General features: G+C 32.1%; 6 protein-coding genes across 6 annotated transcripts; 2 read left to right on the top strand and 4 right to left on the bottom strand.

Moving 5' to 3' along the window:
• The first annotated feature begins 3,556 nt into the window (after positions 1–3,556).
• On the top strand, positions 3,557–8,573 carry LOC134828660 (annulin). The gene is made up of 4 exons (XM_063841642.1): positions 3,557–3,704; positions 6,224–6,727; positions 6,783–8,251; positions 8,310–8,573. Exons 1-4 carry the CDS (start codon positions 3,557–3,559, stop codon positions 8,520–8,522), a joined length of 2,334 nt encoding a protein of 777 aa, XP_063697712.1. The 3' UTR covers positions 8,523–8,573.
• A 16-nt stretch (positions 8,574–8,589) lies between these two features.
• Positions 8,590–11,870, bottom strand: LOC134828659 (uncharacterized). Its single transcript, XM_063841641.1, has 7 exons — positions 11,819–11,870; positions 11,522–11,753; positions 11,273–11,466; positions 10,613–11,218; positions 9,517–9,688; positions 9,260–9,453; positions 8,590–9,206 (listed from the first exon to the last, which is right to left on the bottom strand). Exons 1-7 carry the CDS (start codon positions 11,868–11,870, stop codon positions 8,590–8,592), a joined length of 2,067 nt encoding a protein of 688 aa, XP_063697711.1.
• Positions 11,871–13,392: 1,522 nt separating this feature from the next.
• Positions 13,393–15,442, bottom strand: LOC134828658 (phospholipase A1). The gene is made up of 4 exons (XM_063841640.1): positions 15,037–15,442; positions 14,683–14,975; positions 14,023–14,104; positions 13,393–13,961 (listed from the first exon to the last, which is right to left on the bottom strand). Exons 1-4 carry the CDS (start codon positions 15,440–15,442, stop codon positions 13,393–13,395), a joined length of 1,350 nt encoding a protein of 449 aa, XP_063697710.1.
• Positions 15,443–17,929: 2,487 nt separating this feature from the next.
• On the top strand, positions 17,930–19,159 carry LOC134828657 (inactive pancreatic lipase-related protein 1-like). Its single transcript, XM_063841639.1, has 3 exons — positions 17,930–18,677; positions 18,732–18,939; positions 19,003–19,159. The coding sequence occupies exons 1-3, from the start codon at positions 17,930–17,932 to the stop codon at positions 19,157–19,159; spliced, it is 1,113 nt and encodes a 370-aa protein (XP_063697709.1).
• Positions 19,160–19,404: 245 nt separating this feature from the next.
• LOC134828656 (pancreatic lipase-related protein 2-like) lies at positions 19,405–22,429 on the bottom strand. The gene is made up of 4 exons (XM_063841638.1): positions 22,369–22,429; positions 22,139–22,311; positions 19,788–20,340; positions 19,405–19,727 (listed from the first exon to the last, which is right to left on the bottom strand). Exons 1-4 carry the CDS (start codon positions 22,427–22,429, stop codon positions 19,405–19,407), a joined length of 1,110 nt encoding a protein of 369 aa, XP_063697708.1.
• Positions 22,430–22,939: 510 nt separating this feature from the next.
• On the bottom strand, positions 22,940–26,325 carry LOC134828655 (phospholipase A1 VesT1.02-like). Its single transcript, XM_063841637.1, has 4 exons — positions 26,016–26,325; positions 25,715–25,957; positions 23,061–23,463; positions 22,940–22,997 (listed from the first exon to the last, which is right to left on the bottom strand). Exons 1-4 carry the CDS (start codon positions 26,323–26,325, stop codon positions 22,940–22,942), a joined length of 1,014 nt encoding a protein of 337 aa, XP_063697707.1.
• Between the last annotated feature and the right edge of the window lie 918 nt (positions 26,326–27,243).

Below are 27,243 nucleotides of genomic sequence, written 5' to 3'. Positions count from 1 at the left end.
TTCTAAAGTTCATTTCAGAGTTTGGAGGTTCAAACTCACAAGTCATTTTTTGATAGTTTTAAGCCTAAAATTGAAAAAAAAAAATTTCAGAGTTTGGAGGTTCAAACTCTGATTTTTTTTACAAGTCATTTTTTGACCAGTTTTAAGCCTAAAATTGATTAAATATTCATTCTAAAGTTCATTTCTGTTCATATTGGGTCGATATTTGATGAAACAAAAAAATCAGAGTTTGGAGGTTCAAACTCTGATTTTTTTACAAGTCATTTTTTGACCAGTTTTAAGCCTAAAATTGATTAAATATTCATTCTAAAGTTCATTTCTGTTCATATTGGGTCGATATTTGATGAAACAAAAAAATCAGAGTTTGGAGGTTCAAACTCTGATTTTTTTTACAAGTCATTTTTTGACCAGTTTTAAGCCTAAAATTGATTAAATATTCATTCTAAAGTTCATTTCTGTTCATATTGGGTCGATATTTGATGAAACAAAAAAATCAGAGTTTGGAGGTTCAAACTCTGATTTTTTTTACAAGTCATTTTTTGACCAGTTTTAAGCCTAAAATTGATTAAATATTCATTCTAAAGTTCATTTCTGTTCATATTGGGTCGATATTTGATGAAACAAAAAAATCAGAGTTTGGAGGTTCAAACTCTGATTTTTTTTACAAGTCATTTTTTGACCAGTTTTAAGCCTAAAATTGATTAAATATTCATTCTAAAGTTCATTTCTGTTCATATTGGGTCGATATTTGATGAAACAAAAAAATCAGAGTTTGGAGGTTCAAACTCTGATTTTTTTTACAAGTCATTTTTTGACCAGTTTTAAGCCTAAAATTGATTAAATATTCCTTCTAAAGTTCATTTCTGTTCATATTGGGTCGATATTTGATGAAACAAAAAAATCAGAGTTTGGAGGTTCAAACTCTGATTTTTTTACAAGTCATTTTTTGACCAGTTTTAAGCCTAAAATTGATTAAATATTCATTCTAAAGTTCATTTCTGTTCATATTGGGTCGATATTTGATGAAACAAAAAAATCAGAGTTTGGAGGTTCAAACTCTGATTTTTTTTACAAGTCATTTTTTGACCAGTTTTAAGCCTAAAATTGATTAAATATTCCTTCTAAAGTTCATTTCTGTTCATATTGGGTCGATATTTGATGAAACAAAAAAATCAGAGTTTGGAGGTTCAAACTCTGATTTTTTTTACAAGTCATTTTTTGACCAGTTTTAAGCCTAAAATTGATTAAATATTCATTCTAAAGTTCATTTCTGTTCATATTGGGTCGATATTTGATGAAACAAAAAAATCAGAGTTTGGAGGTTCAAACTCTGATTTTTTTTACAAGTCATTTTTTGACCAGTTTTAAGCCTAAAATTGATTAAATATTCATTCTAAAGTTCATTTCTGTTCATATTGGGTCGATATTTGATGAAACAAAAAAATCAGAGTTTGGAGGTTCAAACTCTGATTTTTTTTACAAGTCATTTTTTGACCAGTTTTAAGCCTAAAATTGATTAAATATTCATTCTAAAGTTCATTTCTGTTCATATTGGGTCGATATTTGATGAAACAAAAAAATCAGAGTTTGGAGGTTCAAACTCTGATTTTTTTTACAAGTCATTTTTTGACCAGTTTTAAGCCTAAAATTGATAAAATATTCATTCTAAAGTTCATTTCTGTTCATATTGGGTCGATATTTGATGAAACAAAAAAATCAGAGTTTGGAGGTTCAAACTCTGATTTTTTTTACAAGTCATTTTTTGACCAGTTTTAAGCCTAAAATTGATTAAATATTCATTCTAAAGTTCATTTCTGTTCATATTGGGTCGATATTTGATGAAACAAAAAAATCAGAGTTTGGCGGTTCAAACTCTGATTTTTTTTACAAGTCATTTTTTGACCAGTTTTAAGCCTAAAATTGATTAAATATTCATTCTAAAGTTCATTTCTGTTCATATTGGGTCGATATTTGATGAAACAAAAAAATCAGAGTTTGGAGGTTCAAACTCTGATTTTTTTTACAAGTCATTTTTTGACCAGTTTTAAGCCTAAAATTGATTAAATATTCATTCTAAAGTTCATTTCTGTTCATATTGGGTCGATATTTGATGAAACAAAAAAAATCAGAGTTTGGAGGTTCAAACTCTGATTTTTTTTACAAGTCATTTTTTGACCAGTTTTAAGCCTAAAATTGATTAAATATTCATTCTAAAGTTCATTTCTGTTCATATTGGGTCGATATTTGATGAAACAAAAAAATCAGAGTTTGGAGGTTCAAACTCTGATTTTTTTTACAAGTCATTTTTTGACCAGTTTTAAGCCTAAAATTGATTAAATATTCATTCTAAAGTTCATTTCTGTTCATATTGGGTCGATATTTGATGAAACAAAAAAATCAGAGTTTGGAGGTTCAAACTCTGATTTTTTTTACAAGTCATTTTTTGACCAGTTTTAAGCCTAAAATTGATTAAATATTCATTCTAAAGTTCGTTTCTGTTCATATTGGGTCGATATTTGATGAAACAAAAAAATCAGAGTTTGGAGGTTCAAACTCTGATTTTTTTACAAGTCATTTTTTGACCAGTTTTAAGCCTAAAATTGATTAAATATTCATTCTAAAGTTCATTTCTGTTCATATTGGGTCGATATTTGACGAAAAATCACAACAAAGTATCAAACGAACATCTTAATACAAAATATTTATGAATGAAACGCGCCTTTTTCGTTGTACATCACACCTGTTAACTAACGTTTACTCTCCGTTCACTCATATCGCTCATATGACACAAAAAACTTCTAAATTGAAACATTCTCACTTGTCACAAAAACAAAAAATCGCCAATTTAATGTGGTCCAACTTCCCATGTTGAGCAGTACAACACTCCAAATCGACGTAATTACCTTGGCACTGCTCACATTCTCATTCTCATAGCTGCGCGCGAGAGTAACAGAGCATCATCATTGTTTATCGAACGCTTGTGGGATGAAGACGTGCGTCAACTTTTTCACAAATATTTGTCTAGTTTGGCCAGTTTTGTCAATAAAAGTGAAAAAATATCGAATTGAAACATAAAAAAACGAAGGAAAAACAAACAAAGTGAACATCTGTTTAATTTTAATTGACAAAAACGGCGCCTTAAGAAGAAAAATTAGTGAATGACATCATACGAGATTCGATTTATTGAGCAATTGAAAGTGAAAAACATAAAAAAATAATAAAAATTTCATTAAAAATCCAAAATTGGAGAATGATTGGGAATTTATTTGAGCACCTTTTAATTCAATCAATTCATTGAACTTGAACTGCGTGCGGTTCGTTATTATGCTAATTTGGTGTCTCATGCATGAATTTTATTATTTTTTATTATTGAAACATTCCGCGTAACAAAAGATAGTGCGAGTGTCAAATGGTCAAAAATTCGGGTCAACGCACATAATTTTTAATTAAAAAACGAAAATAAAAAAAAATGGGAAATAAAATATCGACGTGTAAAAATCCAAAAAATTGCTGCAAACGGAACAAAGACAACGATGACGACTCAACAAACTCCTCAATGTGCTGCGAAAATTGCTGTCCCACGAATTTCAGTAAGCCACGTGTCTCGATAACGCCTCGCGAGGATGAATTTGACGTTGTCGATGCCGAAGTACGCGAAGAAGCTCCAAAACCGCTTCGAACGACACCGAGTGTGGAAATCATTGGTAAGAAATTTATGTGTGATTCAATTAAAGATACTATTTAACGATTATTGTAAAGTTGCATTCCATCGTCGATTGTTTTTTGACATCGAACAAGGCATAAAGCGTGACTTTTGTGAAAATTTTGCGAAAAATTTAAATTATTTCACGAAATTTGTTGAAAAATTTGATTTTTTGTAATTAGAACGAACATGGCGTCTCCATTCCTTGCATAAATTATTGCCATTTAAAGAAGTTTGTTACATTTTGTTACGACATCTCGCGCTCCCACACCTGACGAATGCAGTAATTGCAAGATTGGCGACCTTGAGTACGCCAAAAAAGATTCTTTTGATGATTAAACGCTTTGAAGTTGCGTGGAAGTCGGATAGAATTTCAATGGAAAAGTGCGTCTATGTGCTGTTAAGAGATCATAATCAGGTCAATTCGGCGTGATTTATTATTTTATAGAAAATTAACGATAATCATTCTTAATTAAAACCCTCTTTTTACTCGTTTTAAATGCCCCAAAATTGGGCGTAAGTGAGAAATTTACAAAAGCGCATTTTAATTTTTTAAGAATTTTTGTTCAAAAAATTAAAAAAAAAATAAATTTTGAGTAATTTTTGGTTAAAAAAAAATTATTCAAAAATCATCAAATTTAAAGCTAAAAAATAAAAGATTTGTTCGAAAAAAAAAAAATAAAAAAAAAATAATTTTTGTTAATTTTTTTTTCAATGAAAAAATTTTTGAATTAAAAATTATTAAACCCAAAACTGAACTTCGACTTAAAAAATTATCAGACAGACAAATTTTCGTCAAAAAAGTCAACCTGCAACTGCAATTTACAGCACTCGAGCCACCTACAATTCCAAATCTATGACTTAACAATCCCATTCAACTATTTTTGTTCAAAAAAATTACGAGCTTAGATGCTGTTCGTGTCTAATACAATTTTTTAGTCTTATTTCAACCATTCGAGAAATCGCGTCGATTCCAACATTAAAGCGACAATAAAAACAATGTCGTGGGAGGATTAAATTTAGTGAACTAAACATCGAAGAGATACAAGTTCAACTTAATTTTTTTTGGACATTATCAAAAACTTGCCAATTTCACCTTTGAACAAAAAAAAATCTGTAAATAGAAGAAGAACGTGAGAAAATAACGATCAATATGGCAAACGCGGCATTCTCAAGATGGTTCGAAGACTACATACCCGTTGGATTGCGAAGGCGTTTTTACGGGTATCGACATCCGTCAACAATAGCTCAGCCAACTACTTTTCGTTCGTATTGGCCAACAGCACCGAGATGTAAATAACGAATTTTAATGAATTTTTTAGTGTTTCAAAATTGTTGAAAAAAAGGTTTCTTGTAGTTGAAGAGTTGTTAAGTGGTTTTAATGCATTTTTTATGAAATTGCCGAAAAGGCAGTAAAGAGTTAGTTTTATGAGTGAAATGATGATTGATGATGATGGATGGCGATCAAAAAATTGATTTTTTTGTTGAATTTTCAATATGAGGGATTTTGTCATTTTGATTTTCAAAAAAAAAAAAAATAAAAAAAAAAAAAATAATAAAAATAAATAAAAAATGTGTAAAAATAATTAAAAATTTGTATGAAAAATTTCAAATTTTATCAAAATAAAAAGTAGGTAAATTTAAAAATTTTTTATAAGTAAACAAAAATTTTTTAAAGTTCTTACTGAAAATGATTTTTTAAATTTGCAAGAAAAAACAGATTTTTTTTTATTGAAAATCAAAATTTTTATTAAAAGTTTAGCAAAAAAAATATTTAAATTTAATTGAAAAAAAATTGAATTTGCTTCAAAAATAAAATAAAAAATTAACAAAAATCTTGCAAACATCCATCCAAGAATGAAAACATAAATTTGCGCATCAAAAAAAAAATTAAATTAAATAAAATAAAAATTAAAAAAAATTAGAGAAAATAATTTTACATAAAAAAATTAATTCTTAATTTTCATTAATTTTTTAATTTTAATGATTATTTTTTTTTATTTTCTTAAAAAAAATCATCCAACAAGATCAAACGTAATTTTTTATGATCGAAAGGTGTCGAAAAGATAAATTTATTTAAAAACTCATTAAATTTTCTTTGATTCCGCCATTAATTTTTTTTTTTTGCAAAAATTTGTCTTTGAATATATTTGCAATAATTTTTTTAAGTTTTCATAAATTTTAATCGATTCTGAGTCATGACGAGCAATTCTCATGATTTATTTGTCTCCGTGTGATGCTCGTCAACTTATGTTAATTCTTCGTTCAATCTCCATTCAATCACACTGAAATCCGTGCTTTGATGCATAAAAGTTGATAACATTGCAACTTTTGCCTCAGTTTATTTTCTACTTGCAAGTCAATCGGATCTCAAGTATTTTTTGCTGAAATGCCTCACATTCCTCAAGAAATTGTTAACGACTCAGAATCACATGAATGTGAGTCAACACGGAGAAATTTGCTTGTTATCAGTTATTTTTGCTCAAACAATTCTAATTAAAATTCCGAAAATCGTTTCAGATGCTCCGGCGCCGGATGTCCTAACGATCCGCGAAGTTGACTTGTGCATCGCGCAAAATGGATCCGAACATCACACCGAACGTTTCGAATTAATGCAGCGTCACGAAAAATTATGCAAGCTTGTGGTTCGTCGTGGTCAAGCCTTTCACCTGAAACTTCATTGTAATCGGCCGTATGTGCATGGCAAGGATGCGATCAGTTTGATCTTTACGGTAAAAGATGAGGAGAAGCCGAGTCACGGGCGCGGAACGTTAATTGGCATTGCGTTGAAAGACACGTGCAAGGAATTAGATGGGGATGTTGAATGGTGCGCCGGAATCGAGCGAGTTTACGGAGATTTTATTGAAATTCATGTGAAGGCGGGCGTTGCAGCTGCTGTGACACGTTGGAGTTTGGATATTGACACGAAATTGCTTGAAGGAGGTGCGAAAACGTATTCTCTACCGTCGCCGTTTTATTTGTTGTTCAATCCGTGGTGCAAATGGGATCAAGTTTACATGCCAAGTAAGCAATTTTTTAATTTTTTCTTGAATTTTCATTGAAATTTCAAATTTTTTAGAAACTCACCATCTTCAAGAGTACATTATGGCAGAAGAAACGCTCATTTATCGCGGCACCTACAACAGAATTCGTCCCGTACCATGGAAACTCGGTCAATTCGATCGCGATATCCTCGATTGTGCGATGTATATCGTCTCTCACATCGGAAAAGTAGCTGCCGGTCATCGCGGTGATCCAGTAAGAGTCTCTCGTGCTCTCTCAGCTGCCGTTAATTACAACGACGATAATGGCGTGGTCTACGGTTCATGGGAAGACAAATATTCCGACGGTATTTCGCCCACAAAATGGACCAGTTCCGTCGAAATCATGCAAAAATACTGGAAAAAGCGAAAACCCGTGAAATACGGACAATGTTGGGTCTTTGCAGGTGTCCTTGCCACCGCATGTCGTTCGTTAGGGCTTCCATCTCGTATCATAACGAATTACAATTCAGCGCACGATCGTCACGGATCACTCACAATCGATATTTTCGTCGATGAAGATGGCAATCGGATCAATATGGATCGCGATGACTCCGTTTGGAACTATCACGTGTGGAATGAGGTTTGGATGGAGCGTCCTGACTTGGAAGCGGGTCCAATGGGTTCGTATGGGGGATGGCAAGTGATTGATTCGACACCGCAAGAGCCTTCTGACGATCAATATCGATGTGGACCGGCGTCAGTTCTCGCTTGCAAACTCGGAGAAGTGCAAAAACCGTACGATCATAACTTTGTGTATGCTGAAGTGAATGCCGATAAGGTTTATTGGCTTTGGTCTGGACCAATGCAACCGCTAAAATTGCTGAAAAAGGACACATATGCGATCGGACACTTCATTAGCACGAAAGCTATTGGCAAATATGCTCGCGAAGACATCACCAACTCTTACAAATACTCGGAAAAATCAAGTGAGGAGCGAGATGTCTTCCTAAAAGCACTTCGAAAGACTTCCCATCAATTCTCTCGATATTATTTGAACGAAGAATTCAACGAAATATCGTTCGACTTTGAATTACGAGACGATATCAAGATCGGAGAACCATTTTCCGTAATTTTACGCATCAAAAATCGCTCTGATACCGAAACTCACGAAGTTTCCGGCGGGCTTGTGTGCGAAACGGTCACTTATACCGGAAAAATGAACGATCGCGTTAAGGCTCTGAAGTTTTTAGAAGAAATTGAACCGAGATCGACGAAACTTATCAAGCTAGATGTCACTTTTGACGAATATTATCACAAATTACTACCACAATCCGCCTTTGAAATTTCTTGTTTCGCCAAAGTACGAGGCACAGACTTCAATTATGTCGCTACCGATGACTTTAGAGTGCGAAAACCTGATATAAAGATCAGTTTGGAAGGTAATCCGGTGTCGAGAGAGGCTGTTACGGTAGTTGTGAGGTTGCTAAATCCACTTCCGCTGCCTTTGAACAAAGGAGTGTTCGTTATTGAGGCGCCAGGATTCGAAAAACCGCTCGTTTTGAAGGTAAATTTTGCGAAATTTTAAAATTTTTATGAGAAATTAATGAAAAATCGTTCAACAGATGCCAGTTATACCAATTAAAGCAATGGCGGAGGGTAAATTCGATGTAATTCCGCCATGGTCGGGTCGTCACACGATCGTCGCCAAGTTCGATTCAAAGGAATTAGATGACGTTGATGGCTTTTTGAACTTTGAAGCTGCGCCCCAGCCGGAAGATGTGCTAATGAACGATGATACACACGAAATTATCGCACGAGTTGACGTTGTACCATAAAAGAAGCTTTTTAATGTTCAATTTTTTTTTTAAGGAAACACAAATAAATCAAATCACACACTGCCTCTTACATCGCGTAAGGACTTTTCGAGTTCGTTCGAAGGTAATAATTCCCTTTTGCGGTTGTTGGCGTCGGATTTCCCATAAAAGTTGGATTTTCGGTACATTTTCCTCGCAAAAATTCAAAATAATTCGAACACGGATAAGCAACAAATGGTTTCAATTGTGGATTTATCGACTCTGCGTAGTAAATATAAGACCTTTCATGACTACACGACCCAATATTATTGCATCCAGGTTGAATATCTGTGCCGCCATTGGGCCAAAAATCCGCTGTGCCAAGTACCATGTCAGATCCTGCGAGTCCCGCACTCGAATGAATTACATCCACGAATTGCCCGTCGGTTGGATCCAAATGCGTATCGGGATCGGGATTCATAAATAACGGTTTTGCGGGATCTAAGCCAGTTATTCGGCCAACTTTACCGGATTTTGTGTTCATTCCAGCGAAACCAGCGGTTTGGGCACCTAAACTATGACCGATGATATGAATTTTATTGAAGTCCATTTGACGTTCGGTGACCAAATAATCCACTAAAAGAGCCGTGTCGTTACCAACTTTGCGAGTTGCGTATGCCGAGCTAACGTAAAGGGGGTCGAATGACATGCTGGACCAATCGACAACTGAAAAAAATATTTTTTAGTAATTTTTTATGAAAAATTTTAAAGTTTTTTACCAATAACGTTATAATCAAAGAACTCAAGGTAAGCATTTTTGATCATTTGACCCACGGGACTCGTATAATTGTTTCTCCAACCATGAATTACAATTTTTGTGTCTTTCGCGGGATCGAAATTTTCATTATTCTCCAAAATATTTTTATGAGAATCGTCTTTCATGTTGAAAACTTTCGGATTATTTATGGTTTTTCTATGAAAAAAATGAATTTTTAAATAATTTTTTGCTTAAAAACTTTTAAAAGGTAATTTTTACTGTGTGTAGAGATAATAAAGAATCTCTTTGTTTCCCCAAAAAGCTTTTGTGTGCATCTCTTCGTTGTTATTTGGATATACCAAGTACGCTACTTGCATATTGCCGTCTCCATCAGGAAAATAAGTCCATGTTACGCCATAATTGGGATCCGTTTGCAGAAAATTGTAATTTTCTACGGGATTTGAGGAAATTTCAAGAGCAAAAAAGGTGACAAAAATTAGAGAAGTTACGAAAAACTGCATTTTCTAAGCAATTTTCACGCTTGAATGACTTGAAAGTCAAGTTTTCATGCGAAATTTAAATAAAAAAAATAATTAATTCAAATAAAAAAAATTATGAGCCCTAATCAAAAAGAATTTTCTATTAAAAAAAAATATTTTACAAGTTCAAAAATGAATTGTATGGTAATATGTAGTTAGAAATTAATTGCTTTAAAATGGGGACGTTTTTTTATTGCTAAAAATAAATCATTTTTATCAAATTTCTAATAAATTTTATTTTAATTTTTTTAATTAAATAATTTTTAAAAAATTTTAAAAAAAAATAAAATTAATTTATAAATTTAACAATTAAATGAATTTTCAAATTTTAAATTTTTTTTTATTTTAAGTTTTTAAAGTGAATTTTTTCAAATTTTAAAAATTTGAATTTTACTATACATTAATTATTTATTTATTAATTTTAATAAAAATAAAAAAAAACAAAATTTATATAAAATTTTGAAAAAAATAAACATTTTAATTTAATTTTAATGTTTAAAAATTTAAGTTTTTAATTTAATATTGAAAAAATTATAAGACTTACCGTAAATTATTCGAAAAATGTCATAAACTGATGAAAATGTCTATATTCCTTTTTATGCAATTTAGCTTTGATAAGAAAAAATATTTTATATAACAGTCGAGGGCAGTATAAAAATTCATTCTGTGGAAAACTTCAACGAACGAAGACAGTTTTTTGTTGAACGAGCTTTAATAACAAACTTATTTAAATTTAAATCTAAAAAATAAGGAACAAAAATCACACACATCTAATTTTTTTTAAAGAAAATAGCAAATTATCAACTAAAAAAGTCACCAAATAAGTGCAAAAGGACTTTGATCTCTCGTCATCAAATAATAATTCCCCTTTGCCGTTTTTGGAACATTATCTCCCATCGTAACTGGATTCGACAAGCATCGTCCCTTCCGAAACTCCGTAAAATCTGAACATGGATACGCCTGAAAAGGCGCTTTTTTCGGATTAATCGATTCCGCGAAAAATTCATACGATCGCCCATGACTACAAGCACCTGAAAAGTCCATCAAGCATCCCGGTTGACTCATCGATCCGCCATTTGGCCAAAAATCCGCCGTGCCAAGCGAATCTTCGGAGCCCAAAACGCCCGCGCACGAATGCACAACATCCACATATTTCGCATCTGTCGAATCAAGTCGCGTATTTGGATCTTTATCCGTGAATAAGGGCTTTGCGGGATCCAATCCTGTTATTCTTCCAACTTTTCCCGATTTGACATTCATTCCCGTGAATCCAGCAGTTTGTGCTCCCAAACTATGACCGATAATGTGAACGTTGTCGAGTTTCGTACTGCGTTCTGTCACCAAATAATCCACTAAATTAGCAGTTGTGAAGCCAACTTTGCGCGTGGATTGCGCCGAACCAACGTAAAAATTGTCTTCTGCCATGCTGGACCAATCGACCACTGAAAAGGCAAGTTTTAGATGAAAAATCTAGATAAAGAAATTTAATTTCTTACCAATTACGTTATAATCACTTTTCGCAAGATACGAATTTTTTACCATTTGACCCACGTTGCTCTTATAAGTGTTTTTCCAGCCATGAATGACGATTTTTGTGTCTTTTGAAGGATCGTAATTCTTATCATCAGCTAAGACACTTTTGTATGAACCATCATTCATCTTGAACATTTTTGGTTTATTCACGAAATTTCTGTGAAAAAATAATTTTCAATTGAATTTCATGAAAAAATTTAAAAAAAACTCACTTTCGGTAAAGAAAATAATAAATTTCTCCATTTCCACCTTCCGCATCAGATTTCATGCCCATTCCATCTCTGCCCATGTACTTTCCCTTATCACTACTGGTCGTATTGGGATACTTCAGATAAGCAATTTGCGGGTTTCCCTCTCCATCGGGAAAGAACATCCAAGTTTCGCCGTATTCGGGATCCAGTTGCTTCAGTGTTTCCAAGTCTTCGTTGGTTTTTTGAGTTAAAACTGAAATTTTGTTGATTTTTTAAAAAGTAATAAAAATTTTCACATAAAAAAAATATCAAATGAACCTTTATGAGCCACAACACTGAATAATACTAAAATAACTGTCAAATAATGCATTTTATTTCAGTTTTTTTACGATTTTCCTCTTTTTAAAAAATTAATTTGAAGAACCCGGCGTCTCCACACCGTTTTTCTGTCTTTTTAGTTTGAACGCTTAATTAATACTGGAAACTTTTTACGAGCGCACGACAAATTTTATTTGAAAATGACGAAAACACACATAATTTTATGCGTCTTTAGTACTTTAAAGTCAATTCTTATCTAAGCGCTGAGTTGTTTTTGCCGCAATATGTGCACGTTCATAAAAGTCAAACATAATTTGTACATTTCCATAGATACGATGAAAAGTAGGAAGAAAAAAAGTGAAATTTTATCATAAAGAAAATAATTATTATTATATTGTAATGAATGTTTGTATGGTAATTACCTGAGAATCGCCTGAGAACGCTATAAATAATTGCTTTTGTCAGACTTTGTGACGTTAGAAAGAAATAATTGATTTCTATTGTGTGCTTGGAGTGGCGATAGGAGCAACTTATGACGATCGTTTTACGGAAAAAGCTTAGAAATTCCAAGTTAATTGAATTAAAGTAATTTTTCTTACTGAGAATATATTTTAATTTTAATTAAATATGAGAAAAATTTACATTAAATTATGACTTAAAAAAAATCTAATTAAATTAATTTAATTTAAAAAAATAGACAAAATAAAAAAACAAATAATTTAAAAAAAAATAATTAAAAATAAAAATAAATAAAATTCAGATTTTCAAAAAAATTAAAATAAAAAAAAAATAAAATTAATTTATTCTTAATTAAATTAATTTTCATCTTTTTACCGCATTTCGAAGAAAAAATGCGGTATTATGATGGAGATGTCGTACGTCATGTGTGGCCTAATTGGAATGCACCCGGAATGCACCCGGAATGAATATCGGAAAAAATTAGAAAATTTGTGATTTAAAGTCCCTAATTTTTAATTAAAAAATTATTTAAAAATTAATTAAATTAATTTAATTTAAAAAAAAAATGATTGACAAAATAAAAAAACAAATAATTTAAAAAAAAATAATTAAAAATAAAAATTAATTTAATTAAAAAATTAATTAAAAAATTAATTTAATCAAAAAAAAATAATTAAAATTAATTTATTCTTAATTAAATTAATTTTTTTTATCTTTTTTTAAATTTTAATCAATTAAATTTTTGACGAAATATTGAATAAAAAGTTCAAATTTAATTGATTTTTAAGGAAAAATCCTTCATTAAAATGCTTACCTTTTAAAAAAATGTCGAATAAAAATCGAAAGTCAATTACCTTCGAAGAAAACTTGTCAAAATTGACATTGCTCTTCAAAAACGAATTTCGAGTTACACAAAAAAAGCATTGTTCCGATAACACAACTTTTTGTGTAATGCATTTTTGTTCAAATATTTAGAGTTTTATCTAGTTTAGTAGTTTAGATAAACAAAAGTCGACATTGAAAACTAAAAATATTTGACAAAGTAGGGTGTCGCGTCATCTTATCTCTCAAAATAACTTAATTTATTCTTAAAATGATTAAATTTAATGACTTTTTCAGCTGATATGTGGCACTTGAAACACTTGGTGCGGATGAACGCCTCTCGTGATGTTCCTTTTATACTCTTGCATGAAATTTTCTCTCACATTCACAACTTTTTTCGTTGAGTTTTCTTCTTTTCTCATTGTATCTAGCGTAAAATTATGTCCTTTTACGGGTTTTGGTTTGATATATTTGATCCAATTATCCATCAACGGATCTCTCTCGAAATGGCTCGACGGAATGTCATTAAATTCGTACTCGAGTTTGCCCCATTGGTCGATCTCCAAGTCGAACGGGTTGCGATTCCTCAGTGGTTTCGGGATTTCTGGTATTTGTGAGTCTTGAGATAAATCCTGCCACTTTCCAAGAGCGAAGGGGTTGGCAGCGTTTGTTGTTATGAAAAACATTCCTTTGGTATCGGGACGACAATCTTCGCCAGCCATGATGAGGGGATTTTTGGGCGGGCAGTATCCGAGCAAGTAGTAGATGTAACTTTCGCAAGACCATCCCCAAAAACCGGCAAAACTGCGAATGGATTCCATGTAGTAATCGGGAGCGCGATGATGACTGCAAGCAAAGGGATCTAAAAAAAGTTTTTTTTTTGTTGGAATTTTTTTTAATGAATTTAAAAAAGAAGTTTTTACTTGTTCCCATTGCCATGCAACCTGGTTGAATTATTCCTCCGTTCATGTAGAAGTCGACATGACCACAGCGCTCCATTTTTCCCTGTTTTGAATAAATATTTAAGGAATTAATCTTAAATTTTCAATAATTTTCAATCAAAATCTTAATCTTAACTACTTTTATCAAAATTATTTTAATTTTTCATAAAAATTCTTAAAATAAGAAAATATCTTTGACTTTTTTTACTTTTTTTTGTACAAAATTTTACATGATTTCAATGAAAATTAAAATAAAATTCGTTAAATTTTTATACGATTATAGGATTTTCTATAAAATTATAAGATTTCTGGAGAAAAAAAATTATTTGAACTGTTTTAGAAAATTTTCTTTGAGAATTTTTACTCCAAAAAATTAATAAAAATCGATTTGAATGAAAAATAATATAAAAATCAAAAAATTATTAAACGATCATGGAATTTTTCTATAAATTTTCTTAAAAAAAATAAAATTCTTGACAATAAAAACTTTTTTTGTATTTTTCAAAACTTTTTTTTTTCAAATTTTTACTATTTAAAGCCATTAAATTCGATTTGAATGAAAAGTAAATCAAAAATTTTCAATTTTTTCTCATAATTTGCAAAAACTTATCTGTTAAAAATACTAAAACACTAAAAACTCACCTGAACAAGTGCATTTGTGTGAATAACATCCACAAATTCCGCATCCGATGCATCCAACTTCTCATCGGGACTCGAAGTAATGAACAATGGCATCGCAGGATCTAATCCCGTTATCCTCGGAAGTCTATAAGGAGCCACAGCACGCGATGCATAATTCGTAACTTGCGCTCCCAAGCTAAATCCCACGAGATGAATGTTATCTGTGCCTGCATCCAGTATCCGATTCACCAATTGACCAACACAATCCCCAATATGCTTCACATTATGAACGGCAGACGGGTAACAAGGCCCCACTTTTAACGAAAAATCATTAAAAATTGCAATTTTTAATCAGATAAAAGGTAAGTAACTTACTTGCTAAAACACTCCAATCCACGTAAAATAAATTATACTCGCCTCGCAGCAAATATTCCTTCTTCATGTCGATCAACGGAGTGAGAAACATGTCAGCATTGTACCCGTGAATGATAATTTTCACCGGATTAAATGGATCAAAATAGGAATTTGTCAAGTTAGACTCTTCCAAGGTCTTGTCCACGTGAACGTATTGACGATCTTCGGGATTTTCTCGCGTAAACAAGTAAAATTTGACATCAGGATCGGGACATTCGCGATCGAGGACCCACACACATGGCCCGATATCGACACTACCACGAGCTCGATCAGCTTTTGCTGGATGTGACAAACTTCGGTCAATATTTTTTGTGAAAAAGGCAAGTATTAGAATCCAATAACAACAAGAGGAACAGGAAGTAGACATGATTATCGCGTTTTAAGGCACTTTTTTCGCATTTCACTTTATGTTTCTTCCTTTTTTAGGTGTAATTGCTGCGCGACATTTCCTAAAATTCTCGCCGGACCAACAAAAAGCGTCTTGTTTGTCGCCGCCAAAAATTAAACTGCTAAATAATTTCACATCGAATGCATTGAATACCTACTGACCGCAATAAAAATAATATTTGAAGCACATTTTTGCGCTAATCCAACGTCGTTGTGTTGGTGCTGTCGATTCTCACTCCAAATACGTAAAATTCGAAAGAGATCTATGCTTGCTTAACACATTTTTCTGTAACTTTGCTTTACACTTTCTTTCGAATCGTTTATTACTGCTACGAAGAAGTCGTCGATCGATCGTACTTTTGATGCATATTGAATATTGATGAATTTCTGGAACAAATTTAATGCCAAAAATTCCGTTTGATCACTTTGTTGTCCAACGAACGAATGAAGTACGGAACAAAAGAAATGTTTTTCCTTGCAGTCACGAATAAATCATTTTCCGTCGTGCTCTGTGTGACGAAGTGTGTGCAAATGCAGCCGATTTTTTCTCTGTACAACTAAATTTATTGATTTGTTTATTTAAAATATGTGTGCACAACAATCAAGTTCATGGTTATATGTTGAGTCACCTCGATATTCGTGTCTTTTCATGCAAAAGGGTGGCTAAATTTATGAAAATTTTTCAAAATTAATTTTATTTTTTTTGTAAATTTTTAAAAATCACAATTTTATGTAAATTTTTGGGTTTGAATTAGCAAAGAAGCGAATTTCAAATTTTCAACGGTCATTTTTTGAATTGACATTTACGAAATTTTTTATTTTAAAATATTTTTTAAAAGGATTTTGATCAATTTATTTAATGCAAACCACATTTTCATCGTTAAATTCCTGAAAATATGGATCAACTTCAATCTTTTTCTCGTTCAAAATCCTTAGGATACTTTTAGTTTCACTACAGGAAATGTAATTTTCAGCAAAATAAAACGTTTTGAGCTTAGTAGCTTTTGGCAGGATTCGTTTGACATCCAACGTGATTAATTTATTCCCAAACAAATATAATTCTTCCAAATTTTGAAGTCCGTTGAACGTTTCTGGCTTTAATTTTCTTAATTTATTTCTGTCCAAACTTAACTTTGACACTTTTTGACATGATTTGAATGTTTTTGGTTCAATTTCTTCAATTTCACTTGATGATGCGTCGATTTTCTCCAGATTAGGAAAATTTTCACAAATGCCAGGCGATAAAATTTGAATAGAATTTCCAGAAGCAAAGTTAAAAGATGTTACAATGTTCGGTTTTTCTGCATAAAATTTGAATTTGTGATTATTTTTTGTTAATTTCAGTCCTTTAATCTCACAAATTTTATGTGATTTTTCAAAGGAACAATCTTGTGGCGAACAAAAAGCTGTTGAAATCAGGAAAATGCTGATTAAAAATTTAAATTTTGACATTTTTATGCAAAATAATGCAAACTTGTTTCAATGAGAAGAGGTTTTGCACTGAGAAATTACTCAATTGACTCATTTTGACTTTTTCTACAAAGCAATAGTGATGTCGATTAAAAAATAAAACAAAACTCATTTAATTTAATTATTACTTGCATGGCAACTTGCATATCAGCTACTTACTTATTTACGTTAGAATTTCGCCAATGTCATGCCAATATTAAAGAATTTGTATTTTTAACGAAAAAATATTTTAAAAAATCGGAAAAAATTAAATTTTAGCAAAAATTTTATAAATTTAAAAAAAAATTGATTTAGCAAAAACACAAAATTTAAACATTTTTTAAAATATTTTTGAAATAAAATTTACAATTAAAAAAAAATTGAAAAATATATTTTTATAAAATTTAATTTTTTTTTTAAATATTTTTTTTTAATTTTATTTTTAAATAATTTTAATGAAATTTTAGGTACCTAATTTAAATGTTATTTAATTATTTTATTAATTTTTATTTAAATTTAAAAAAAAAGGCCATTTTAAATATTTATATTCCTATCAAAAATATTTTAAAAATTCAAATTTTAGTAAAAAGTTTAAAAATTTAAGTTAATGAATTAAAAAATTTTTAAAAACATAAAAAATTAAAAATAAAATTTTAGGTCACCCTCATAAAAATTGCCCCCATCACATGAGGCTTTCTATAGAAACAATTTTCTAAAGGAGGCATGCAACAAATGAACATAAATTGTGTTTTTGTACAATTTTGAGGTTTTTATCGATATTTCGTAGTTTGTTTGTTTTTTCAAAGTCCAACATAAAATTAAGAACTGACCTAGAATAAAATTTCGTATAATTCTTCTTGAGTTACCTTATTATTATTCCACTCTTCTTCGATTTATCGCAATTATTAATCCAACAATCGCACTCACGATTAAATAATTCCGTTCAGTGTTAATCGCAGTGCCATTCGTCAACATTCTTTTCGTTTTTCTTTCCTCTTCACTCGAAAAAAATATCAAAATGACGACACGTGTTCGTAATATTTTAACGGGTTTTCTTGCATTTCTCTCACTTTCTGCATCAAATTGTCACATTTTGGAGTTTGGACCGTGTTTGTTGCAATATTTGGAGCCCTGCACCAACAACACGATCCAATTTTATCTGTTCACGAGTGACAGACCGCGTGCTGCGCCCGTTTTAATGAGTAACGAAGACCCGGTAATGCCAAAAACGGTAAATGCGACGCATGATTTGAAGTTGATCGTACACGGTTACGCTGGAAATTTGGATTTTAATGCGACAAAAAGCATCAGAAACGCATATTTGGCGAAAAATGCAACAAATATCCTCATTGTCGACTGGGGGAAGCTCGCAAAGTATCCTTGTTATCCCACAGCGGCTTTTAATACACGTCAAGCTGGCGAATGTATCGCAAAATTCCTTACGGGACTCCAAAAGAACAGTCAAGAGTTCAATATTTCGCATGTGCATGCAATTGGATTCAGCTTGGGAGCTCATGTCGTGGCTTTTACGAGCAATGTTTTGAAAAATTCTACAGGAAAAGGCCTTTCACGCATCACGGGACTGGATCCAGCATTGCCTTTCTTTGCAACTACCAATCCCGAATGGAAATTGGATGAAACTGACGCGGATTTTGTGGATGTGATTCATACAAATTCAGGACTTTTCGGAAAAATTGAGAGATGCGGACATGTTGACTTCTATATCAATGGCGGGCAATATCAACCACAATGCAGAAGAGCAAGAAGTAAGTTTTTTTCTTCAATTTTTCATCAAAATTCATGATTTTTTCGCATTTTAGACCGCCCCTTGTGCAGTCACATGCTCGCCACAGAATATTTCGCAGAATCAATTTGGAATTCCGACGGCTTTTGGGGTCTTCAGTGTTCGGGATACTTGCAATACCTGATAGGATGGTGCCAAAACACGAGTTCTGACGAGTATGAGGATGATGATGAAGATCCCAGTCCTGATCCCGTCGCTTTAATGGGAGAAAATACAAGTCTAAAGTAAGATTTTTACAATTTTTTGATGAATTTCTGAAAATTAATTTGAAAATTTACCGTTTTTAGGGCACGAGGCGTTTATTACATCGTCACTAACACAGTTTCCCCATATGCGAAAGGTCAAAAAGGGCTGCGAACGTTACTCAGACCTCTTATCGAGAACATTCCCGTGACTTACAACCAGGTCGACGAAACGCAAGAGCAACAAGAAATCCAAAAATGACGAAACCCGAAGATAAATTAATAAAAAGTACCGTTTTTAAGTGAAATTTCTATTCAAATCTCGTACAATTGTCACTCCATTACTGTTTAACTTACATTTTTCGTCATCTACGGAAGTGAAACGTGATGCAAATGACAATTCCATGACGCACAATCGTTACAAAACAATGCAAATGAGAATTTTTATTGTTTATTTTGATAATTCTATCGTTCCTAAAAGTAACTTAAAGCCAAAATTAGATGAATTTACAGTAACGGATCCCATTCGGGAGCTTCCATGCAACATCGTGAATCACCAATGCCGCCAGGTTTCTTCGGGCAGAATGGCGGTTTGTTGTCGCGGATGCAATACGAGCCACTGGCACCCAACGGAGTACTTTGTCCCATCGGAATTGTGTATCCCATGGCGAAACCTTTGCGAGCACGGGGCGCCCGAGCTTCCCGAATGGCATTCAGAGGCACATTTGTGGGACATTTTCGACTACAGGGCTCTGCGAGATTCGAGTCTGGGTTGAAAATGCTCTCAGCTAGGTAGCAAACGGACCAAATGTGACTGCATAAGTTGATGTCTGAAGGAAAAAAATAAATTTTATTTGAAATTCGTATGAAAACATGAAAATTGGACTTACTTGTGGTATTTGCGCAATACGGTTGTCTCCGTCCTCCATTGACACAAAAGTCAACATGACCAATTCTGCCGCTTTCGCCGTAAAATCCGGCATTTGTGTGCATAACTTGCACCGATTTCGCATCTCCGACATCCAATCTGTTCTTGCTGCCCGGTTTAATGAGTGGTCTAGCGGGATCTAAGGCAATAATTCGTTCGATACGGAAGTTTAGGTAATTTGCCATGATGCCACAGATATGGGCGCCCAACGAATGCCCAACACAAGTCGTCTTTTCGACATTCAAACCAGCGTTTCTCAACTGAATCAAGTGATTTGCCACACAATGAGCTGTTGAATGAAGATTATGAACGGCAGCGATGTAACACGGAGGTCTGGATAATGCCGCCCAATCTATTAAGAACACGTTATAACCGCCATGATTGAGATAAGCATCCCGCAAAACGACAATAGGAAGAGTATCATCACCGCCCGCATATCCATGGATCAAGACAATGTTCTCCTTCGACGCATTCCACTTGCTGTTCAAGAGCCAATCTTGCTCATTCGGGTCGAACTGACAAAGTAACGAAAAAAAACCGTAAGTTATCATTAGTCTGATCAATTACAATTCGTTTTTTTTTTCCTTTTAGACAGTTTCTAGTTCATGTACAACCACATTACGCAACTTTCATCAAACAACCATGATTTTAAAGCGCAAGAACAAGTTTTGCGAGCATTCACATTCAAGCGGCGCGCGAAAAACAGATTAGTTTTTGAAAATCAAGAGCAAATTGTTGCGTGCAACTTATTTTATTACAAAATCGATAAAAGTTCAATTGTTTCAAACCGAAACGGAAATGAAAAATTAAAAACTTTTTTTTTCGTCATTTCGTGAAGAATTTCTTTCGACACATCATCGTTTAACAATTTGCGGTATTTTTTATGTTAAAATTAAATTTATTGCATTTCTTTACGATTATGATCGTACTTTTGTTGCTCACTGATGGATGAAACGAGGTGTGTTTGTTTGAGTTGAGCAAAAATAAGTGATTTATATGCGTTGCTCGAGCATAACGGGGGAGATATAGATGAACAGGTGGATTGGAAATGGGGACAAAGGGAGACGAGTGGTTGTTTTTTAATGATAAAAAATGATTTTTGTGGAAATAGTTGATTTTTGAGTCAAAGTTTAAATAATTAATTTTAATTTAAATAAAATAAATTAATTAATTAATTAAATTAAATAAATTAAATTAATAAAATAAATAAATAATTAAATTAAAATTAAATAATAAATCAATAAATTAAATAAAAAATAAAATTCATAACAAAAATTATTTTTTATTTAACTTATTTATTTATTTTCTAATTTTTATTAATTTATTTTTATTTAATTTATAAAAATCAATAAATAAAAAAAAATTCACTTTAAATTACTTTAACACAAATTTATGAGGGGTAATTTGACTCGCAATCGCTTATAATTTTAACTGAGGATCTAAAACAATTTGAGCATTTTTTCCCAAAATATAAAAAATTATGAAATTTAAACTTTAACATTTAAAATTTAACATAATTTTTAACATCGAAATATTTTTTAAATTAATTTTTTTTTATATTTTATTTTTTTCTGACAAATTATTTAATTTATTAATTTAAGATTTTGTATTTTAATTTTTTTCAATTTGAAATTTTTAATTTTTTTGAATAATTTTTTTATGAAAAACTTTGACTGATTTTATGTCAAAATCTTTAAATAAAAAAATACAAAAATTGCAAAAATCTTAAAAAATAAAAATTATGAAAAATCAGATATTTCTTTTTCATAAAAAATCATAAATATTTTAAAAAATATAATAAAATACTTCAAATAAATTTTTAAAAAATCTTTAATTCCGCATTTTTGACTAAATTATTTAAAAAAATTAAAATTTTGCTCAACAAAAGTCAAGGTTTCTAAAAAATTTCAATTTCATGCAACAATTAATACTGAAAATCATTCAATCCAGTCCAAAAATTGGTCAACTTAAAAAAAATCAAGCAGGTTTTCAATTTTCAACTTGTTCGGACATTACTTCACCACATCTTCAATCATCGCCACTAACATTGAACTCAGTAACGCCATCAAAATTGACCATAAAACCACTTCTTGCTTCAATAAAGACATTTTTAATCCACAAGCACACAACTCTTGCACATGTTAATTACATCTTTAATCGAGACACACTTTTTTCCATGCACTTAATTTATCTTTTTGCACGACAGTCACTGCACTTGTGATAATATTTTTCGCATGAAATTCCTTGTTCGCTTGTCTTGTCATGCCGGTTATTTCGCCATTTAGCACTTAATTACTCTAAATTATCGCTCACCAATGATTTGTAGATGTAATCGTCGCTCGTGTAAAGAACAATGGAGATATTCGGATCGGGACATTCGTCCTTTTCGGGTCCGCGTTTCCAGATGCAATCGTCTTTGGTGGTGTTGAAAACAGCAGGAGCTCCGAGATAAAGAGCATTGTTGATGGCTACTTGTGCATTTGTGTCTGTGAAAAACCGAAATTGTGTCATTTTAAATTCTGTTGGTGAAATTTGACACTTACAAAGTAGAACGCCGCCATATAAAACGACAGTCCCAACAAGGATATTGAGAACAAATGCCATTGTTTAGATTTTCACTGGTTCCGATTTGTTTGAGAAATGAGCAATTTTGATTGATTTTGCGGTTTTATAAGCAACCCAGAATGATGAGGGCTCAAAATTTCACTTTTATGCAATTTATTGGAGAATTTCCCGTTTAGATAAAGTTTTTTTTTCAATTGATGAGCTAACCAGCATAAGTCTGAATCCGATGAGTGCAGTCAATAAACTGACTAGATCGCAGTGAATTTTCAAGTGTAAACCTTAAAAATTATTTTTTTTTGCTGTCGACGGTTTCTATGGTTAACAGCGATGTGCATACGTTCTATCTGGTTCGTGTTGGTCCAAAAAAGCGTAGAAGACTTGTATGGCGAGTTGTGAATAGAATGTTAATGTGCGACGCGGAGGTTTCACTGTCTTAATTATGTTTTTTTTTTTCAATTAAAAGATGATTTATTTTCTAAACATTTTTTTTTTTTTTGAATTAACATAACAAGTGAAATAAATAACTTAAAGATAAAATTTAAGAAATTTTTACTGGAATGGACAGTTTTTGGCATGATCGACTTTGATGCAGTAAATTCCCGTGTGGCTAAAAAATTTTTTAAAACAAATTTTCTTTCGTATTTCAGTAAAATTAAATTTTTTCACTCACTCATCCGGCGTATCTTGTCCTATTTTGTATTCCCTCGTCGGTATCTGCGCCACGCCTCTGTCATCGACGTCGTAGAATTTCGACAAGAAGAACGGAAAACGATTATTTGCGACACATCCTTTAGGACACGGCACTCCTACCCACTTTTTGTGCTTAAACATGGAGTTTGCCAAGAAACACACGCTCAAAAAGTGACTGCAACGCGCCCTTCGCAGCGGCAAGCCATGACAAAAGGGCTGATTTCGACCTCCGTTGATGCAAAAATCGATACTACCGGAGGCAGCTTCCTGTCCCAGCACTCCGGCATTTGTGTGGATAATTTGCACGACACGTGCATCATCTCGCGTGAGACGAAATCGGTGAGACAGGTGACGTTCGACAATCGGCGACGCTGGATCGAGTCCTAAATGACCGAAAAAGGGAAGCTCATTAAAAAAAAAAAAAACAAAAAATGACGAAAAAAATCGTGAGAAATATTTTTTTCTATGTCATGAATGAATATTTCCTCATATAAAAATAGAAAACTTGTGTTGCTTCCGAGACTGTGCTCGTCAAATGAAGCCCTTTAACGTGATCAAGAGAGATAAATCATCAACATCCGCTAATTCAGTTTCTATTTCGTTTTCTTCAGTAACATTTTTTGTGTCGTTGTTATTGTCTGGTAAACACAGTTTTTATAAACAATGTGAACCGCAAATGCAAATTGAAATGAATGAGAAGTCGATGAAAACACTTTATTTGTAAAATATCATGTGTGCAATCTTTTTAAAGGTTAATAAAATGCAAATGAAACGTAGTTTTTCTTGCATGCTGCACATAACATGATGTGAAGTCGTTATGAAATAACGTTTGAAGAATTGGCATGAATGGAGGAAAGAAGAGTTTATGCGACAATTTTAGGGGTTGGCAAGGAGTTTCGTCACGAATTTCGTAAAACTTGATGTCAAAATTCTTTTATGCCTTGAAATTTTTAACATGAAGGCGTTAAAATATGTTTAGAAAATTTTTGAGTAAATTCATAAGTAAAAATAATTTAAAACGTAGGTATACTCAAAATTTTTTTGACATTTTTCATAAATATTCCTCCTACCAAATGATTTTGCGTCTTTAATTTTTTTTTCTAAAATCTTCAGTTAAGCTTTGAAATACACAATGGGCCCATTCAGGAGACGTTTTTCCGCAAAATTTTCGATTGGCGCAAGCGGTTTGAGTCGTTTTGAGCCAACCTAGTTTTTTCATCTATTTTGAGCGGTTTAAGAGAGAAATGTAGTATGAGTGATTTTTATAAAAATTTTTAAGCTTTCGGTTGGCTCAAACTTCTTGCACCAATCGAAACTGAGAAAATTTTATGAATTTTCCTTCATGCATCACTTTTCTCCCAAACTCTTTTAATATGTAAAACTTGATGAAAAAACTTTGTTGGCTCAAAACGACTCAAACCGCTTGCGCCAATTGAAAATTTTATAATACACGAAACCGATCACTTTCTTCGATGCATCTTAATTTGACCATTTTCTTAAATTTTTCAATAGGAAAGTTTACGACCTCTTCTGTCAAATCATTGTACTCCGTTAATACAATGCCGAGGATAATTCGTTCAAGATAGCGTGATTCGGAGTCCTGATTTTTTCTTGTGTTGTAAATGTGTCGTTCTTGAACAAGAGTCAAGTTAATTTTCGTGAGTCTTTTAATCATTTTGTATACAGGTAGTCATTGTTCTTCGTATTTGAACAGTAGATCTAATGAAAGTAAATATTTTTATTTAAAATTTTTATAAATCTTCACTACTTTTGTTTTGCATATGATCCAATTTCAAAGAGAATGTTAAGATGATTACTTTGTATTTTTTAGTGATAGTACTGAGTCATGAAATATCAGCTGAATTTGGTTTCATTTTTTGTTTTTGCAATCTCTTTTTGTTTGTTTTGCTAAAGTTTCGATTTTTTACACTTTTAACTTAGGCTTGATTTTTTTATGCTAAATTAATTTCGTGCTTATTTTGATGGAATTTTTAGTATTTTCTTCTTATCACGAGTTTCTTGACCTTTAAGATCGTTATATAATCTGTTAACGATCCTTCATCCAATTTATCAACTTTTACGATTGAATTGTTGTTGAAAGGCTTGGTGACATTAACCTAACGATTGTTTAGCCATTTTAAAAGCAATTGCATGCTCTGTAAAGATTTTATGTGTATTTCGTGTGGCACATTACTCCATTTAATAACACATGTTTTGAAGGTATGTTGCAAAACGATTCTTTGTAATCACTTTACTTTGTACAACGTAACTGGAGAACGAAAGTGAAAACAAATCTACGATTTTGTTACATTTTTTTCTTCTTCTCCTTCATCGCAATAAAAAAATTGTTATGAGTTATAAATAAATTGAAAGTTTTCAATGTTACTGCTCCGAAGCATTTTAAATGTATGAGCAAATCAAATCAATAGTTATCCATATAATTATGGACATAATATGTTGCAGAAGTTGTTGCATCGCCTCGATATTTTCGAGTTTTATCATTGATCATATTAGCTCGTTGTTGTTATAATTAAGGAGTAATTAAGTTATTGTAGCAAAGCGTAACGAACGGTGCCGCAAATAGATTTTTACTTTCATCTAATCTGAATTTTTGTTTGTTTTCAGGGCACTTACCGATAATTTTGTATTGTTTCTTTGTCAGATGATTGCTGATCATGCCGCAAATGTGTGCACCTAAACTATGGCCAACGCACACAATGTTCTTGGGATTCGTTCCCAAATATGTCACAAAAGAGTAGAGTTGCGCCGAGCACTGTGCCACAAGTCGCGTATTCGAGAGTGACGACAAGTAACACGGGTATGCCGACACCGCTTCCCAGTCTATCGCAATGACGTTGAATTCGCGATGAATGTAAGCTAAAAATAATCATTTACTGTCGTGCCCTCCAGTTATCGCAAAAACCAAATAATTTACCATCAATTAGGTATCTAATGTGTTTACTGCGCTGCGTTCCATTGAAGCCGTGAACTAACAAACAAGTCTCGTGTTGCGGTATGAAGCCAGCTGCACGAAACGTCGAAGGGCGCATAATGTCAACTTCGATGCCATGACGCACTCGTGGCGTGTACAAATGGAATCGGACATCTTCATGCGGGCACTCGTAGGGTTGTCGTCGCCACATGCAACGCAGCGGATTGAGATCGAGTCCTCCCATGCCGAACATCAAGCCGAATGTCTCTGAGATCATGCACGAAACGCAAAACAGGTAATATAGAACATTCATTTTTATTTCTTTTTTGTTTTTTTTCGAGTTCAATACTGTTAAATTTGCTGCAAAATGCACTTTTTAAACACTTGTTTTCAACACCCAATCATCCAACTAACTATTCTTTGGATTTTTCTGTTCTTCGTCTCATTGTCACAATCACATATTTTTTTCGTTTTTATTATCCCTCCATATTTTTAATTATTTTTTGTCATTGTTATCACAAATTCTCACTTGTTAGTTTTGGCCATGAAATGGCAGCCTATTAAGACAAAAGATTAATTATTTTGCTTTATTCACACTTTTCCGCATAATGATTTTTGCTGTTGTCTCAGATTTGATTTCACATAAAAAAAAACTAAAAAGATTGTAATCATTTTATAAAATTCACTTTTCTTTGTAGCAAATATGTTTTTATCTACGCCAGTTCAGTTACATCTAATTTAAAAAGTAATTGCCTTATTTTTTTTCTTGATTTTTAAGACTTTTGTCTCGAGTATCAAACTTTATGTAAATTCACTGCGTTTTATTTTTGCGTAATCGTTTTTCTTTCTCATTTTCTTTGTAATCTTTTAGTTACTATTTAATAACTTTTGTTTTAATCGAGAAATGTTTCTTTTCACTTTTTAAGCAGGGTAATTACTCAATTACTGATGATTATGTTATTTTAATATATGTAATGACTCTTAATTTGAAGCTCATTGAATACATATGAGGTACTTATGATATTTGTTAATGAAATTTGGACAAGTACTTTTTATATAAACTTAGTTGATGATATTTTATTTTTTTCAGATCACACATAATTGCTGAAGAAGAAAAATTTACATCTAAGAGGAAACAAATTTTGTCCAGAGAAAATTATGATCCTTAATTTCTTAATAAGCTGTCATATTACAACCTATACTGCACCATATGAAGAAGGGAACTGTAATT

This window comes from Culicoides brevitarsis, chromosome 2, assembly GCF_036172545.1.
Source record: "Culicoides brevitarsis isolate CSIRO-B50_1 chromosome 2, AGI_CSIRO_Cbre_v1, whole genome shotgun sequence".
Taxonomy (NCBI): domain Eukaryota; kingdom Metazoa; phylum Arthropoda; class Insecta; order Diptera; family Ceratopogonidae; genus Culicoides; species Culicoides brevitarsis.
Note: the sequence above shows the minus strand (reverse complement) of the source record. Positions and strands in the feature narration are given on the sequence as shown.

What these genes read in the sequence shown, in the direction of transcription:
- LOC134828658 (XM_063841640.1), bottom strand. Translation starts at nt 15,442, where the DNA reads ATGTCTACTTCCTGTTCCTCTTGTTGTTATTGGATTCTAATACTTGCC. An exon ending in ACACAAATGCACTTGTTCAG is followed by an intron (nt 14,105 to 14,682) that starts GTGAGTTTTTAG and finishes TATTCAAAACAG; the next exon opens with GGAAAAATGGAGCGCTGTGG. An exon ending in TTGCATGGCAATGGGAACAA is followed by an intron (nt 13,962 to 14,022) that starts GTAAAAACTTCT and finishes AACTTTTTTTAG; the next exon opens with ATCCCTTTGCTTGCAGTCAT.
- LOC134828655 (XM_063841637.1), bottom strand. Translation starts at nt 26,325, where the DNA reads ATGAATGTTCTATATTACCTGTTTTGCGTTTCGTGCATGATCTCAGAG. An exon ending in CATTAGATACCTAATTGATG is followed by an intron (nt 25,958 to 26,015) that starts GTAAATTATTTG and finishes GATTATTTTTAG; the next exon opens with CTTACATTCATCGCGAATTC. An exon ending in GGACAAGATACGCCGGATGA is followed by an intron (nt 22,998 to 23,060) that starts GTGAGTGAAAAA and finishes AAAATTTTTTAG; the next exon opens with CCACACGGGAATTTACTGCA.
- LOC134828656 (XM_063841638.1), bottom strand. Translation starts at nt 22,429, where the DNA reads ATGGCATTTGTTCTCAATATCCTTGTTGGGACTGTCGTTTTATATGGC. An exon ending in ATTACATCTACAAATCATTG is followed by an intron (nt 20,341 to 22,138) that starts GTGAGCGATAAT and finishes TTACTTTGTCAG; the next exon opens with TTCGACCCGAATGAGCAAGA. An exon ending in GTATTGCGCAAATACCACAA is followed by an intron (nt 19,728 to 19,787) that starts GTAAGTCCAATT and finishes TTTTTCCTTCAG; the next exon opens with ACATCAACTTATGCAGTCAC.
- LOC134828659 (XM_063841641.1), bottom strand. Translation starts at nt 11,870, where the DNA reads ATGCATTATTTGACAGTTATTTTAGTATTATTCAGTGTTGTGGCTCAT. An exon ending in CTTTATTATCTCTACACACA is followed by an intron (nt 9,454 to 9,516) that starts GTAAAAATTACC and finishes TTTTTTTCATAG; the next exon opens with AAAAACCATAAATAATCCGA. An exon ending in CTTTGATTATAACGTTATTG is followed by an intron (nt 9,207 to 9,259) that starts GTAAAAAACTTT and finishes TATTTTTTTCAG; the next exon opens with TTGTCGATTGGTCCAGCATG.
- LOC134828657 (XM_063841639.1), top strand. Translation starts at nt 17,930, where the DNA reads ATGACGACACGTGTTCGTAATATTTTAACGGGTTTTCTTGCATTTCTC. An exon ending in ACAATGCAGAAGAGCAAGAA is followed by an intron (nt 18,678 to 18,731) that starts GTAAGTTTTTTT and finishes TTCGCATTTTAG; the next exon opens with ACCGCCCCTTGTGCAGTCAC. An exon ending in GGAGAAAATACAAGTCTAAA is followed by an intron (nt 18,940 to 19,002) that starts GTAAGATTTTTA and finishes TACCGTTTTTAG; the next exon opens with GGCACGAGGCGTTTATTACA.
- LOC134828660 (XM_063841642.1), top strand. Translation starts at nt 3,557, where the DNA reads ATGTGCTGCGAAAATTGCTGTCCCACGAATTTCAGTAAGCCACGTGTC. An exon ending in ACCGAGTGTGGAAATCATTG is followed by an intron (nt 3,705 to 6,223) that starts GTAAGAAATTTA and finishes AAATCGTTTCAG; the next exon opens with ATGCTCCGGCGCCGGATGTC. An exon ending in AAAAACCGCTCGTTTTGAAG is followed by an intron (nt 8,252 to 8,309) that starts GTAAATTTTGCG and finishes ATCGTTCAACAG; the next exon opens with ATGCCAGTTATACCAATTAA.